This window comes from Vanacampus margaritifer, chromosome 1 (assembly GCF_051991255.1).
Source record: "Vanacampus margaritifer isolate UIUO_Vmar chromosome 1, RoL_Vmar_1.0, whole genome shotgun sequence".
NCBI classification, from domain to species: domain Eukaryota; kingdom Metazoa; phylum Chordata; class Actinopteri; order Syngnathiformes; family Syngnathidae; genus Vanacampus; species Vanacampus margaritifer.
This window is the reverse complement of record NC_135432.1, coordinates 59228510-59244613: the sequence shown is the minus strand read 5'-3', so window position 1 is coordinate 59244613 and position 16104 is coordinate 59228510. Positions and strand designations below refer to the sequence as shown.

Genomic DNA, 16104 nt, shown 5'->3' with positions numbered 1-16104 from the left:
TGAACAGTGCCTGAAAATGGATAATCCAGCCATTCATTTTCTATAACGTTTGTTCTCATTTAAGTTTCGGAAGCCTAACTCGGGCTGGCGACAAGTTTACAGTAATAAATTAACCTGACATGCAAGTTTTAGGAATGTGAGGAAGCAGGAGAACCTGGAGAGAACCCATGCAAGAGTGGGGGAAACATGCAAATTCCATACAGGAAATTGAATCATATCAAACATCAAAAACTACACAAACAAAAGAGTTCAAAACGCTTTAAAAAAAAAAAATCTGCTATATTTCTGAATGTCTGTCAAATGCCAAAAAGACTCCCCGAAACCTGAAAAACATTGTCACAAAATAAACTCGAGACATTTTCACTCAACAGCGACATCCAGAAATTCTCTCTCTTTGCTAAAAATAAACCGCGCTCACCTGAGGTGCGTTCTTTGAAGCAGTGCCTCTTCATGTTAATTTCTGAATATGACTATCCCAAGATAAAGCTCCAACTATCTAATGAGCATCTGCCCCCGTCTGCTCCCAGCAAAAGACTCACAATAGTATCACTGGCGGAGCGGTACAAAGATGGATTGTCGCAAAAAAAAAAAAAAAAAACACAAGCCATTCGCCGAGCATCAACGCTTTGACACCTGCCTGTCTTTCAAGGAAAGCTTAAAACATAACACGCAACACAGCCACGTGACAGAACCCAATATAAGGAATGTTCCTAAGGTTCAGGGCAGATATATAAATATCTGTGCAGTCGCCATCAGTGATGTGTCACTCTCCATTTAACACAAAATCCATCAGCATGCACAACCCTGGGACACCAGTGTCTCTCTTTTTCAATCCAATGAACCCACATTATTACACCACACCCGAGCAAGCTGATTGCAGACAGTGCAGCTTCAATGACATCATTTCTCTCTGCCCGATCTTTTCTTAAAGAAAGGACAGGTCACACACCCTGGACTATTATTTGCATGGTTATTTGACATGGCACACATCCATCATCCCCTTGGATCAAATGTGAACAAGCACTTGAAAGTTGACGCATCCATCTTCCTTCCCATCATTGAACAAACAAAGAAGCACTTTCCTGAGTTCATGCGCTGACCTCACCCTCATCAATAATTGAATTGTGGAGCGTACACATGTGTTCTGATCCATTTCCGCTTTCAGCACTCTCAGCATCAACAACAAAGGACTACAATGTCTTAATCGCCAAATGCTGTGGTAACGCACAGGAAGCGTTTTTCCATTTTGGTCTGGGCTCGCGCTATCATGGGACATCAGGTTATTACAGCTGCTGAAAATGCAAGTGCTTGATACACCCTTTTCGGTGGGAATACTTTCTCCAACATTAGGAAGACAAATGGAGAGTGATGCCTTTGGAAACAGGCTGTGACAATACGAACACTGTATATCCTGTTTTGTAGTTACAAGAAGGGACTGAAATCCTCTTCTATATATCACTGCCATTGACGACTATAGACGTCAAAAATTCATGTGAACTATTTCTATTCGTTTAACAATTTTTCATTTCATTTTCTATGAAAACCTATATTTTTTATTGTACATTAATAACATATATACAATTATCATGCAATTAATTGCCTCTTATTTTTTTATATATATTTGTTAAATTAGGCCCGTCAGACGGTTAAATTTTTTGAATTGTTATTAACCACATGACTTCACTAGTTAACTAAGAATTAATCACACATTTTATATCTGTTCTAAATTAACAATCAAAATGCTTTCTAGGTTTTCATACTCTTGTTAGCAAAAGTGGATTTTTTTAAGCTAATAGAAATAGTTACAATGAATTTTTGACGTCTATAGCCGTCAATGGCAGTGAATGCGTTAACTTGTGATCACTAGTGTTAGATGTAGCTTATGTTTTATTGGTTCACTTATTTTATACTTGTCCGACAGTTCATCTTAAAGACTGGCATGCAAGAGGTGCATCAGACGGGGCATTTCTCCTTCTCTATCATCAACTCTTTGACTGCCAAAAACGTTAAATAACGTTTAGTAAAATCCTATGGAGTGCCAAAGACGTTAAAAGACGTTTTTTTTTTTTTCAAAACAGAAGTGAAACTAACCATTTTTTATTGCTGATTACTGAAAAACGGAATAAAGTAGAAACAAACTTTTTTTTCTGATGAAAGATGAGAGTCCAATCTTTCATTTGGTAGTATGTGTGTTTCCATAGTCCAAACACATCATTTTCTGTGGACCTTGAAAGATCAGTCAAAAATGCTTAAATCGGCTGGCACCCACGGCATCCCTTTTCTGAAAACGTCTGGCAGTCACAGAGTCAAGAATTGTTTTATTGTGAGGATGACCCAAAAGAGATTCAATTGGCAGTTAGTATTCTGTGCTTCCAAACGGCTCTGCTGGACAGAGGCTTACGAAAGCTATTTATAGACAAGAGATGGCCAACAGGAAGGAAAGCCACAACAGGCGACCTTGATGGGCATTAAAGAGTCAAGCAATGGAGATCGTGGTGTCTGAAGCGTGTTTTCAACACAGACAAGTGGACGGAGAGGTCATAAAGAGAGTAGAGCGTGAAGGGAGGGCGGACGAATCCCACGTGGCATCAGATACTGACCTTCCATGAGTTTGTTAAAGCCTCGCTTCCTTCCACTGACTGCATCCTTCCTGGGGTCAGACAAAAGGTAAACTGACAGCAACTTCCCCACACACATATATCCTTCAAAGTTGGCACATCGGAATCAAAACAGAAGACGATACGGCATGTTTCCGCCATTACCTTTTATCTAGAGTAAATAGCAATAGTAAGCCACTTATAAAGCTTTGATGCCCAAAAATCCGAAGAGTTGGTAGAGTCAGTTACTGTAACACAGAGCACAAACAAGGGGATTCGCTGAGCAACAAGGGATTATGCAGGATATGCCAATTGTAACTGATAACAATTTTCTAGGGGTTTGGGAGTAAACAGCAGCTTGGATTTGAATTTCAATTCAGTTTCAACACCCTCTTGTGAGCAATTAAGAGAGCTGAACAGCGGTGAAGAGAGTAAAATGGTTCAAATGTTTAAGATTGGGTTTATTTGTTCTCCCTTTGTTCTATGAAATTGATATTTAAAGGAACGTCAATACAGAAACATTTCTTGACAATAAAATGTTATATTTGACCTCACTACTCTAAACATGACATTCTGGTTAATATTACATTTGTAGAATATGAGTTACGCAGCAAAATCCAGCCGTTTTTATCCATCTCAGCGGGCGGCCATTTTGCCACTTGCTGTCGACTTAAGATGACATCACAGTTGCTTAGTTCTCAAGCAGCGACCAATCACAGCTCACCTGTTTCCTGAAGCTGAGCTGTGATTGGTTGTTACCTGAGCAACTGTGATGTCATCTTCACTCGACAGCAAATGGCAAAATGGCCGCCTTCTGATATTGATAAAAACTGCTGGATTTTGCTGCTTAACTCATATTCCACTAACGCAATATTAACCAGAATACTGTATTTAGACTAGTGGGGCTGCATAGAACATATTGTCGCAATTTATTTATTTTTGGTCGTTTTCCCCTTTAAGTGTATTTTAAAACTAACATTTTGTCTCAGGAGGGTGAAAACAAGGCAGTATAAATATTAATGCTTCCTGTCTATTGGGATGCCAAGCCAGACCATGAGCTCGGCTACCTTCCAAGTTGGTGGGAAACAGATTGTTGTCATTTAATTTACATAACTAGAATGCCACTAAGTAGAGCACAGACTACCACCAAGGTTGAACTGGGGAAAATAAATACTGTAGTGGTGGAGCAAATTTAGGGTTGTTATGTCAATTGCTTGTTAGCAGGTGGTAACAATAGGCATAGTATTTTGCATTACAGAATGAGTGAATGGTTATATTGTGATTCAAATGGCAACAAATGTAAATATATTTTAAAAAATAAAATACTTTTTTTTTTCTTTTCTTTTTTAGAAGATGCCTATGGAGCAAAGGTTTAAAAAACGTTCAACAACCATCAGTTTAAATGTGATATACAAGTCACACCGCAACTTGAATTACAAAATGTGACAAAACGGAAATAAACAAGAGACACTGGTCTTACTGCTGTGTGCCCATTTAAGAGGAGATTCAGACCAGAGAGGCATAAGTCAAGCTTGACAGCGGTTCCAGGCACCAACACAAATGTCTCTGTCAAACTCAACCTTCTGCCCACATGAAACGATCCTTTGTGCCCAAGTAACAAACACCCAAAACGAGAGACAAGACATTTGTTCCGTTCCATCCAGCGTTTGTGTGAACCGCTGTTTGTTCCGTCCACTTACACTGTTGTTATGGGAAACGCTCCCAGTGCCAGACACTGTCAGCACTCTGAACATCAGCCAGCAGTACTTCCACCATCTGGAGTGTTGAGAACATACAGTGGTGCTGTTGGGTGCAGACACCCTTGTTACACAACAGCATACAAAATTGCCATCTTAGTCCAAAGTCAAGAGATTTCCTTTGAACATGCTGTGTTCGACGACTGTCAACTGGCAGCCTAACAGCTGATTTAATAGTGTAGGAATTCATGTGACCGTAGTGTCCAAGAGTACAAAATGTATTTGTTTGAAATATTATTCTATTCAAGAGCTATTTGCATTGAGTGGCCCAGTTGGTGTGTGTTTATCCAAAATACTCATGATTCACTTGTTTTCAGCTGGATGTGATTATCGGCGCAGGCTGACTGAGCTCATTTGAAAGAAGAGCACACCCAAAAAAGAAATAAGAAATAAGGGTTTTCCGTTGCCAAAAAAAAGCCCATTTAGGTGAATCATACATATAAAAAGCCACAGATGTTGCTGGCCTACTGGCAATCATCCTTCAGTAATGATGTTGGGATTGTTTTCAACCGGTATGATTTACACACCATAATAAAATGGAAGTCTCTTTTACATAATTTATGTAATGGCTGCATGAATGTCCGTCCGGCCTAAAATAATAGCGTGTAAATAAAGCTAGCCAACTGAGCAACACGGCAACATTCATAATTTCATTATACCTCACGACCCAATTAGGCGTGTCTTCCTCCCTCGCATCTCTGCACCTGTGTTCTTGATTAATCTATTTTTAATGGACTTTCTAAATGGGACCATTTCCTTTCCCCCTCTCCATATGTTCGAAACAGGCTGAACACGCAACCAGACACGCACTTGGATCGGAGGGTTCCCACTTTCCTGATGTTAGAGGCCAATTAGGGTGCAGGAGCAGCCTTTGGGATCTGCACTGCAGGAACACAGAGGTTAATTGTGCCTGTTTGGCTTGAACCTGAAGCGGTGCAGAGAACAAATCCGACATGTACGCTTTTTGAATAGATAGCTGCAAAATTGCCACATTCTGGTTCCGTATAAAAAGGCAGAAAAAAATGGCGATTTTTACAGGCAGTGTTAAAAGGGGCTGCCATCAGTGACTAAAAATAATTTCTTTGGGATTCTGTCAACGGCTTGATTTATTACTCATAGCCTTCCCCCACCGCAGGTACAAGATGACACTGCTGAGAATATCTAGTGTTACCATGCAGAGTGCTTTCTTTTTCTGGCTCTTTCATGATATTTGTATGCATGCATGACTTCATGCGCAAGGACTGAAGAGCTTGTTGCCAAACACCCACACACAGACACACATTGAACATTACGCTTTTAGTCCCACATACATACAGTCGTGTTATATTTCAACGCAGAAGCTTCCACATTCCTACTTTGCATGCATGATTGTTTTAGTGGGTCAGACGATGAGGCTGCACGAATGTGTGTCAGTGCAGGAAAAGGCGAGAGTGACGGAGGAAGAACACTGAAAGCAGAAAAGGAGAAAGAACAAATGGCTTCCTCTGAAAAGCAACTACCAATCCAATAATAAACATAAAACATGTTCAATAGTCGGCCACAGCCCGTTTTGGATCCTATGATCGAGACAAATACACTCCTGACACATCTCAGACATAAGGATCATGTTATAGGACAATCGGCATGGGTCAATATTAGACGGTATGAAGGTATGAGCAAAAATATCACAGTATTAAAATTAAAGCTTTACAGTGTCCTTTTTAGAAATATTTGGCTAAATAAAACATTTTCTCCCCCATTGAAGGAATGTATTTTTATTTCTAAACAACATATAGAATATTGGGTACATTAAGAAACATATTAAGCTCAAATAAATAAATAAGTGTTAACATTCTTCTGTTTTAATTCTCCTTAGCATGTCTCTCATCACTGGTGAGCTATTTTTAGAACTGAGTGGTGGGCTACTCATGTTGTCAATGGGGCTAACTAGTACCCACTGGCGCCATGCTTTTATTTATTTTTCTTAAGGACAATGCACATGAATCAAAAGCCATCAGACTGTTTTGTCTAACCTCCCTGCAGCCCCAATCCTTCCTTCTCTGTTCACCGATTAAAAAAAAAAAAGAAGCTAAATAGAGACAGCTAGTCTACTAAACTCTTCAAGCAGCCAATCATATTGGCCGCTGCTTAGGAGTCCCCTTAAAAAAAAGAAAAGAAGAGCTCATTACCAGTGACATACAGTATTAGCGGTTATTGAAAACCGTCAAACCAGTAATCGTTAGTCGGGCGTTTGAGGTCAGGAAAGGGAAAAAATTGGGACAAAAATAGACTTTGTCTTAATGCGTGTACCTGACCTTAGACATACAGCCACAACGTCATCACAACACAGGCCAGCTTGCTCCACCTGACCTCAGACAGCATTTTTTTTAACCACGAGCTGCATAGTGTGCACCTTTAATGAGCACAAACTGTCACTCTGTGTAAGTGTTAACACATTCGCTCGCTGCCATAAAAGTGAAAAGTGCAGCGTGAACTCTTATCAGGAGCAAAAACAGCAGAGCGAGATAAGAGGGAGAGTGGGCGGAACTGTTGTTTATCCTCCAAAGTTGAACGCCTTAGGGCAGAGGTCACTAACCCGTGAGCACCAGGTAGCCCCCAAGGACCACATGAGTAGCCGCAGGTCTGTTCTATAAATAGATCACCAGTTAGACGCTGTAATTTTGGGGTGTTGCTAATCTTTAAAAAAAAAAGAGTGTCAGAACTATAGCTGACCGGCTTTCAGTAGGTATTAAAAATAGCAAAGTACTTTAAGCTAGAACATTTTCCCAAGATCAAACACAAAGCATAAGAGAGCGATAATGAGCGTGAAGGGAAAATGAGGAAGAACAAAATGTCTGCAAGCTAAAGCAAATGAATAGCTGATAAGACAAAGTATGAAAATTTGAAGGGAACTCGGGAAATTTGTGAGTGCATGTATGGCTATAGATAGCTAAAAAAAAAAAAAAAAAACTGAGAGTGGTGTGAGCACTCACAGATGCTGAACTACAGGAAATCGATGTCAGACATCGAATGAATCAGCAGTCGTGGAGGAGATACGCCAGATCAAGTCGATATTTGTCAGAATGCTGTGCTGGTGCATATTACAGATGAATAACGTCACAGAAACACAAGCACATTTTTCAATTCATCAACTGGAATCGGCCTAAAAAAAAACTGTGTCAGGCGGGCCTTAGTTTCCACTTTAATTGTCTAAATCTGTCCATAATAGAGCAACTTCAACAACACTACATAAATCAAACAAATAAAACGACTACGCAAACGGGAGTGACAATTTGGATCCAAACCGCAGAAATGTGAAGACAATGGATGCTAAACTTGGCTCTTCAACTCCTCGGGGTGTTTTGCTGGCATAATATCCAGTCCTTCTCCTCCCTGCCGGGCTCAATTGGCTACTGCCTTTGGTAGCGTGAGTGGGGGGATTTAATCCTAATCCATGTACACGTGCCATCATCAGACATGCTTTTTGGACCAAGGCCGAAGAAGGGTTGCAAGATGGAGTGTGTCAAAATATCCTCATTTTGTGGGAGGTGGGAGTCTCTGCTAATGTGCCTGTGGGTGAACTGCGTGGCGCATGGAGATAAAAGGATGTCTGATCCACATTTAGGCACACATGAACGGGAGGAATGAGAGGGAGTGGACTTGATCAAATTCTGGTGCCATCTCGATAAACATGAAAACCACTGATGATTTAGTGATTTAAATGCTGCATTGTCTTATTAACAGCACTTTGTCTCCAAATCAGATCGAAAATGTAGCGTACATAAAGGGAATTACAACAAAATGAAAGAGAAGCGCCGCACACTGCTCAGCACCGAACCATTCACATTTTGTACTGGATTAGATGTGATGTGTTTTTCCACATTGGCCTTGATGGATATTTGTGCCATTCTAATTAAATTATGTTGCTTAAATTTCATTTCAATAGGAAATGGAAAACATGCTGCTTTAAAACAATGTTCCTATTTCTATAATTGCAACTTGGCTGTACTGTAATTTATGCCACAAATAGAAACAATAAACGTAGAAAGCTAGATAAATATATTTGAGCTTGGTGGCACAGTGAAGAGTGGTTAGCACATCTGCCTTACAGCTCTTAAGTCTGAGTTCGAATCCTTCCTCCCATATTCCCAAAGACATTTATCTTAGGCTAATTGGAGACTCTAAATCAGGCGTCGCCAAAATTAGCCCGCCGCCAATTACATCTGGCGCGCCAGATGACAATGAAAAAAACCTAATAATTAGGGATGTCACAATAGTCAAGGTATTAAAAGTTCTTTTATATCATCAGTTGTAAATACAGGCATCCGATTGGCTGCATAATCCAGGTGATGATGTCACACGCCAGAGGAAGCTATGCAAAAAACAACACAAAAGGCAGCCGTTTACACTAAGAGCTACATTAATCTTTCCATTAAAAAAATAATCAAGAGAACTAACGTTAATTGAAGCATACGTCGATTATGGACATTTTGATCGCACTTGGTGGACATAAATTGCTGATCCCTGCTCTAAATTGTCTAAAGATGTGAAAGTGAGTGTGAATGGTTATTTGAGTATATATTCCCTGCAATTGGCTGGCAACCAGTTCAGGATCGCTCAAAAACAGCTGGAATAGTAAGAAATTCATAATTTAATACATCCTGAAAAGAGTTTAGTATTTTGTAAATGGTGAGAAGGCCAGAAGGTCATAAACCAAATAAAAAAACTACAAATCCTGCTAGCTAATAAGAGAAAATGAGTAATTTGCATAAAACAGCAGATAAAAACAAACTCCTATTTCCGCACAATCACAAAAACTATCCCCTCTTGAGCAGATCATGTAAAAAAGCAGAAAGGCAAATCACTAAATGACTAACTTAGTCCATGAGATGAAATCAGTGTCTGTCTGCCTGAGTGTATAATGAGGCTAATTTTCCCTTGGCGTAAGCTAGCGCGCTAACTCTGACCTCCTGAGGACAAAACGTGCAGCCTGCGTGTGTTCCTGCCGTTTAGCTGACCTAGTCTCTCAGCATTAGTGTGGTTGGATGCTCCACAACACATGGAGCTGCAGAGAGGGAAACGGATGACATCGTTGCATTTTGGTCGATGATGTCACTCTGGCCTGGAGGCCCAACACTGACACACAGGCTTACTCAAACAGACCTGCAATACATTAAGAAGTCAAAATAACGAATAAGGAGCTACTTCTCTTAGTACTGAAATTTAAAAAGGGGAATTTGTGTAGCTCATCCCAAGGGTGCTTGATGGGCTTCTTCCTGCCTTGCTATATGCATGATGCAAGAAAAAAAGGCAAACATTATTCCCAAAACTGTTACTACAGCAAAAACGGTCGTCCGAGAAGCTTGGCACCAAAACCTTTTCACCTGTCACCAAACCACTGAGCCTCTCAGCCAATTATGATGCTACAAACAAGTGCTTCCTGACCCTACAGTGTAATTTGCAGGAAAGTTCAGTCGGTCATTTAGTTAAAGCTTGACGTAACACTATTCTAACATTACAGTTACACCTGTTTTTCTGGTCAATCGGCACAATTAAGTTGCAGTTCTTGAAATTGTTCTTACATTGCTCATTACATACAAAACTATCATGTGAGCAAAAGACAAACATATCAAATGTCCGACGTGCTTGGATAATAATGTAAAACTTCTGTCAGTCACTTCCGTGTCCAAGAACACGCCCACCAGCCACAACATGAGGCACGACAACTGTATCAAAAATAATGTCTTATAAAACAGACATACTTTTCCTGTCGAATTTGGCTTGCTCTGACCAACCAATCAGAGAACAGAAAAATGATTATGTTATTGTGTACCGGCAAGCTGGCCCTACGGGGAAAATTTGAAAAGGGATTGGTTTCTAAAACAGTCAAACTGCTAATAGTTCAAATTAAATCTGCCAAAAAAGTCTGAATTGTGAAGGCCCTGGGCAGATTATGATGACATGGCAGCACATAGAGGCTGAAATCTGATTGGACAAAAAATAAATAAACAAATCCAACATCCACATACACGTAATGGAAGCAGCTCAATCAAAATGTTTCAGTACCCCAATGAGCAAGTACCCCAAAGTGGCCCTTTATAGCTGCCCGCAGCTCTAGTTAGGGCCCGAGCAGTGAATTCTTCTTCTTCTTCTTATTCCCTGCAAACGATCACATTTTTGAGACCTTGAACATGAACAAAAACTCACCAAAATTTGCAAACACATCGGGCCTGGCAAAACAAAAAATATTTTAAAGTTGCCAAAATCGAGTACAAAAAAATGGGTCTGTAGCGCTCCCTACAGAGGTTTAACAGAACCCTGTCCCGACATGTTCGACCTATGACTATGAAGATTGGGTGGCACGGGTAGCACCCCGAGACGAACAAAAAATACTTTGGTAGCTGTAACTTTTGCATATTTACAGGCTTCATACTTTCATCCCCTTGTCGTAGACCAGGGCTGGGCAAACTCAGTCCTGCAGGTTTTGGAGGTTTCCCTCTTCCAAAACAAGCTGATTCCAATCAACAGTGATCGTTATCAGGCTTATGCCGAGCTTGCTGATGAGCTGATCATATATCAGCTGTGTTGAAGAAGGGAAACTTCCAAAACCTGCAGGACTCCGGTCGACTGACTTCAAACTTGGGCTGTACCATCTCAACATCTGAGACAACATCAGGAAAAAAAACAACAAAAGTCTTTGACGTACTATATGACGCACAAATATATACCATACCAGTATATCATATACGATATGAAGAATTAATGCAACAAATAATGTAAATGTAGGTTGCCGCTTCTGATATTGTTTATGCCAGCAGAGAAAGCCTTGATTAGTAATAACTATAATTAAGTTGAAGACTCCTTCATGACTTGCGTGCTTAAACAGGATCAGTCCCTCACACTACAAACACTATTGACGTTTTCATTATCCACCAATGTCATTTGGTTTGGCCCATTAAACGAAACTGATCATACTCAAGGCAACGTCATGTTGGTATATCATCATAGCAACAACCCATCCATAACATTGATTTAATGTCCTGGGAGGGGACACTGACATTTTGTAGTAAGTGGAACTAATTAGAAAACATAAAATGTCCAGCATTAAAAGAGTCGAGCAAGGGTTCCACATGAAAAGGATGAAGATGTAAGTGTGGGAGAATGAGTCATCAACACAACAGAAGATTTAAGTCCATCTGCCACAAAAGTCCCTCAGTTTGTTGGGGATAATCCCCTTTGTGCATGTGCTGCACCAGCACTCCAATACATCCTTGACGGCTTCTGTCGTCTTTAATATTGTCAAGCAGTCAGCCATAGCCGAGCCCAGGCTCAACTTTTCAGAACTTGCATCTTGCTCGGGAATAAATCTTTTTCAAAATGATGTCATATTGATGCGTCATGCTGCCTCCCCTTTCCCCTGAATCACCGGCTACCACCCCGCAACCTCCACCCAGTGGACACATCATTGCTGTCCCACACGCACTTTTGTTGATTACTGCTTAGCTTGGACTTGACAGGAATGTGGCCCACGAGAAACTCCCTTTCGAATGTTTTTTTCTCAGCAGAGGTCAGTCAAGCTAACCACAACTATGACGTGTCAAGCCCAGAGGAACATCATGCAGAAATGGTGAGATTGTTTACCATTGCAGAACTGCAGCAGCGACGAGGTGTCATACAAGCTGCTGTAGCTGGAAAAGCCGTCCTCCATTCTCAGATTCTGCTCCACTTCCTCTGCTATCCGCGATTCTCTTCTCTGTCACTTTCTCTTTCTCCGGTGACTCCCTTTGCTTAGTTTATCTTTTCACTTGGCTCTCCCTCCATTCATTCTGTGCGGGTCAGGCTCCCTGGGTGAGTAACCATGGCAACCCATTCACTTGCGTGAACTCCAGTTCCCTCTTCTTCTTCCTCCACCTTGTGTCACATAGGAAACATTAAAATTAAATAAAGAAAGAAAAACTCCAAGAGAAGGCTCTTTCCCTGAAGACTGACTGGACTGAACTGACAGAAGTTCAAGAGGTTGTTTTTCTTCCTTCTCCTTCTCCTCCTCCTCTTCCTCTCTGTTCCTCTCGACTGTCCTCGGCAGCTGTTCGCTCTCGCTGATCTCCAGCAGAAAAACAGCTTGAAGGAGCGTTTGAGTGTGCAGAGGCGTTTGCTCCGTGGCTGTGCGCTTATGTGTGTGTTTAGATAATGCTAGGGAGAGCCCAGCCTTTTCCCACTGTCACACAGCACAGGCGAGTCAGAGCTCAAGGGGGCGGGGCTTGTGGGATGGCTCGTCCTCCTCTGCTTGGTGATTCAGATTAAGGTAGAGCAGATGAGAGGAAGGGGAAAATGAAACTAAATTAAGGGATTTTTTTTAAACCTTGCTCCAATGTTGCTGCTGTGTATAAAAAGGTACTGAAAAGGCAACCTTCAGCCTTCAGAAGATGATATAACAAAGCCGAAAGAGATAGCGATACCACTAGTACAGTGGTGTCAAAGTCCGGTCCTCAAGAGCCTTAGTACTGCATGTTTTAGAGGCTTCCCATGTTCAACACAGCTGATTCATATTTAAGCTCATCAGCAAACTCTACAGGAACCTGATAATTATCCTGATCATTGAATCAGGTGCGTTGGAGTAGAGAAACCTCGAAAACATGCAGGACTCAGGCCCTCGAGGACCGGATCTTGACACATGAGCACTAGTACATAAACTTCCCCGAAAAACAATGTCAGATCATTTTAGACTCAACTCAATTTTATTTGGCAACAATAAGTTAATACCAAAATAATACAAATATTAAACGTTACATATCACCGGCAATCCCAAAAACGTATTTATACGTTTTTTTCTGCTAGAGCATACAGAAGGCGTTGATGCAGCTTCTGACCTGGAAAGGTCGCTTAAAGCAATGGTAGTTATTACAAAAAAACGGCCAGCAGGTGGCAACAGAGTATAAGAGATCAGCCAGGGTCATGTTGCAAAAAGCTTTTTCCCCAGATTTGTAATTAATGATGAAACTTAGCTATATTCTAATGCTAATTGCTGCAAAACAGAAACGGATACAAATATACGTTTTTTCCTGATTAAAGAAGAGACTATAATCTTTCTTTTGGTAGGTTGCATGTTTTTATAGCAATAGTAGACAATATTCTGTGGGTATTGCAAAATCTGTCAAAATCCAGTAAAACAGCCGGGAGCGAAGGGGGTTGCTTCAGCGAAAATGGTTGGGAGTGAATGAGTTAAGGATGGAAACCACTCTAGTGTACCTTTCCTAAGCTCAAAGGGGTCTTCAAGGGGATCCACTTTGAAGGACCTGGCTGCAGGACTTGAAGAATCCTTCCAGGAGTGCGTGAAGACGTGGCAAAAAAAATTGCTGGGAAAGTGTGCTATCCTCCATGTTGATTACTTAAATTTCGGTTTGGATATAAAATCTGTCTTTTGTGACACCAGTGCTGGAAATTTTCTGACCTATTTCGATCATCTCAAGCTTGTATTGACTGGTAGAGCTAATATTAAAAAAAATATATTCCTTAATGTTTCACAGGCTCTGTACAGTAAGTGTTGACTTTAAACATTGTCGAGGAATGAATTCTGATTGGACCGATTGGATTATTATTATTATTTAAAATAAAATAAAAAAATAAATAAATAAATATATATATATATATATATATATATATATATATGTACATATACCGATGCCCATGTCAACATGGCTGGAGAGCCATAACTTAGCATACGTAGCACCTTCCAGACTGAAAGGATTGGGGGTGACATGAGGACAGGACAGCACGCCCGTATAAGTCACATTTGCACTCGGCAGCCAAACGTTCAAGCGGTACATTTCCGGGGTCGCCGCCCGGCCTCAACGAGATTACCATTCTGTTGTCTGTCTGTGCGTCTTATCGGCTGTTGCAGACGTCGCAAAGGCTGAGGAATCCTTAAAACAAGGACGAGCGGTGGGAGGGAAGAGTGAAAGGGAGAGCGAGGAATAGAAGAAAGAAAGAAATGGGATCGAGGGGGAGGGGAGCATGGAACAGGAATAGAGAAAGCGAGCTTGGGGGGGCAGGAGCAAATTAAAAAGTGAGCAGGGAGCGAGTTTATTGAGGGGAAAAGGGTTTGAACTGTGTGCTTCCTAATTCAGATTGGGGGTGTGTATGTGCACACAAGAGGGGGGTTGTACTGCATTATTTATAATTCAAGCTTGCTTGGAAAAATAATCAAGTAGACACTCTCTGTGGCATATATTCCCCTTTATATTATATACCAAGACGCTGCTGATAAATCACACAAAAGAAGCGTTAGAGTTAAAATGGCTTAACATCGAAGACCTGGCTGCACTTTGAGATGACTTAATGTTCTTGCACAGAGAAAACAACAGCCACATAGAAAAAGCAGCTTTCACAGTGGTTGTTCAAAGGCTACCGTACTTCTTTGAGCTTGTCTTTTAAAAAGTATCCTATTCGCTGAACGTGACTGCATGTGCTCTGTTTGAATACCATCCTTTTCTCCGACTTCATCATCCTCCGATTTTTATCAAACATAAACAGACAACGGTCTAATCAGTCACAAATCAGTATTGAGCAAGACACATTGTTGGCATCGGGCCGAAACCTTCCATATCCTAATGGTTTTGGTTGGAGATTAAATGATTAAATGATGACTAATTGCAGCATTTGAGACAACATGTGACTGGGTTTATAGCAAAAATGCTGGATTAGGGTGGAAATTTCATAATTGCTACAGTAATCATAGGGAGAAAAAAATCAATTATCCCTATGGTTTCAGGTTTGAAAGCATTCTACACCAATCTTAATATTTGACACACAGTCAATCAAATAACTAGGGGGGAAATCATAAACACAAATTTCTCAACTCTTTGTTTCTCTCTCTGAATGTTCTGAACTTCTGCTTCCAATTCAACTTCCCAAAGATGCTGTTGTTCAGAGAGTAAACACAATTTACAGTGCTTTTGCTGATTGCAGCCAATTTGACGACACATTTCCTAATCGAATGTCCCGTTGTAGGATTGCAATTACATATTAATTGGAAAAAAATGACGAAAAATCCCACATGATCTTCAAACAATCATATGTATAGGGAATCAATTATCAACCTGACACACAATTGGTCAGAATTAGGTGATGCAATGAAACATACTTTAGAGAAGTAATGATTTTAAATATTAGCTAATATTATCAGTATAATGTAAACTGCAATTAAACTATACTCAAAATAAAACAGATTGTTAAATGAATACCTCTCTAGAATTTGTGATATAACATTTGTATCAAATCTCTTTTTTTTTTTTAACAATTGGTCCTAATGCTAGCTGGTCGGTATGTTATTATTACACAATGTCATCCAGACATGCACCAGCAGATCTAGTCAGCTGTGCAGCAGAGAGGATTACGCGGGGGGGAAACAAGGTATCCTTTGTGAGTTGTTTGCATTTAATTGTGGGAATTCAGATAGGGTGTTACATTTGAGAAGCCACATGAAGCAAAGCGGGATTAAACCTTGACCATTACAACATTTGTGCATCAGCAGACAAAAGTAGCCGCCACAAAAAATAGCACATTATGTCAGATCAAATTAGATTTTTAGTAACCGAAAGGCAAATAACCTCTAGTGTTTACATCCAGATTTGTGAATTGAATGCATCAAAAACAACCGTGCAAACATAGCATTGGGTTTTGTTGTGCGAGCCATGTTTTGTCTAAGGGGGCTCGGATTATTGTAAATCTTTTTCTGGCGCACATTTGGGATCAGGATAAGCATCAGATCTCCT

The 16104-nt window shown here is 40.5% G+C and overlaps 1 protein-coding gene across 8 annotated transcripts in view; it reads right to left on the bottom strand.

Moving 5' to 3' along the window:
* The window catches only part of eml1 (EMAP like 1), a 43575-nt gene that overhangs the window by 22628 nt on the left and 4843 nt on the right, over nucleotides 1-16104 (bottom strand). Inside the window, exon 1 of one of the 8 annotated variants that reach the window (XM_077557939.1) lies at nucleotides 11975-12543. The exons of the other annotated variants lie outside the window; for them this stretch is intronic. Coding sequence (XP_077414065.1) covers nucleotides 11975-12041 — 67 coding nt within the window. The 5' untranslated portion in view covers nucleotides 12042-12543. Of the gene's footprint in view, nucleotides 1-11974; nucleotides 12544-16104 lie in introns of those variants that run through there. 8 annotated transcript variants of the gene reach the window in all.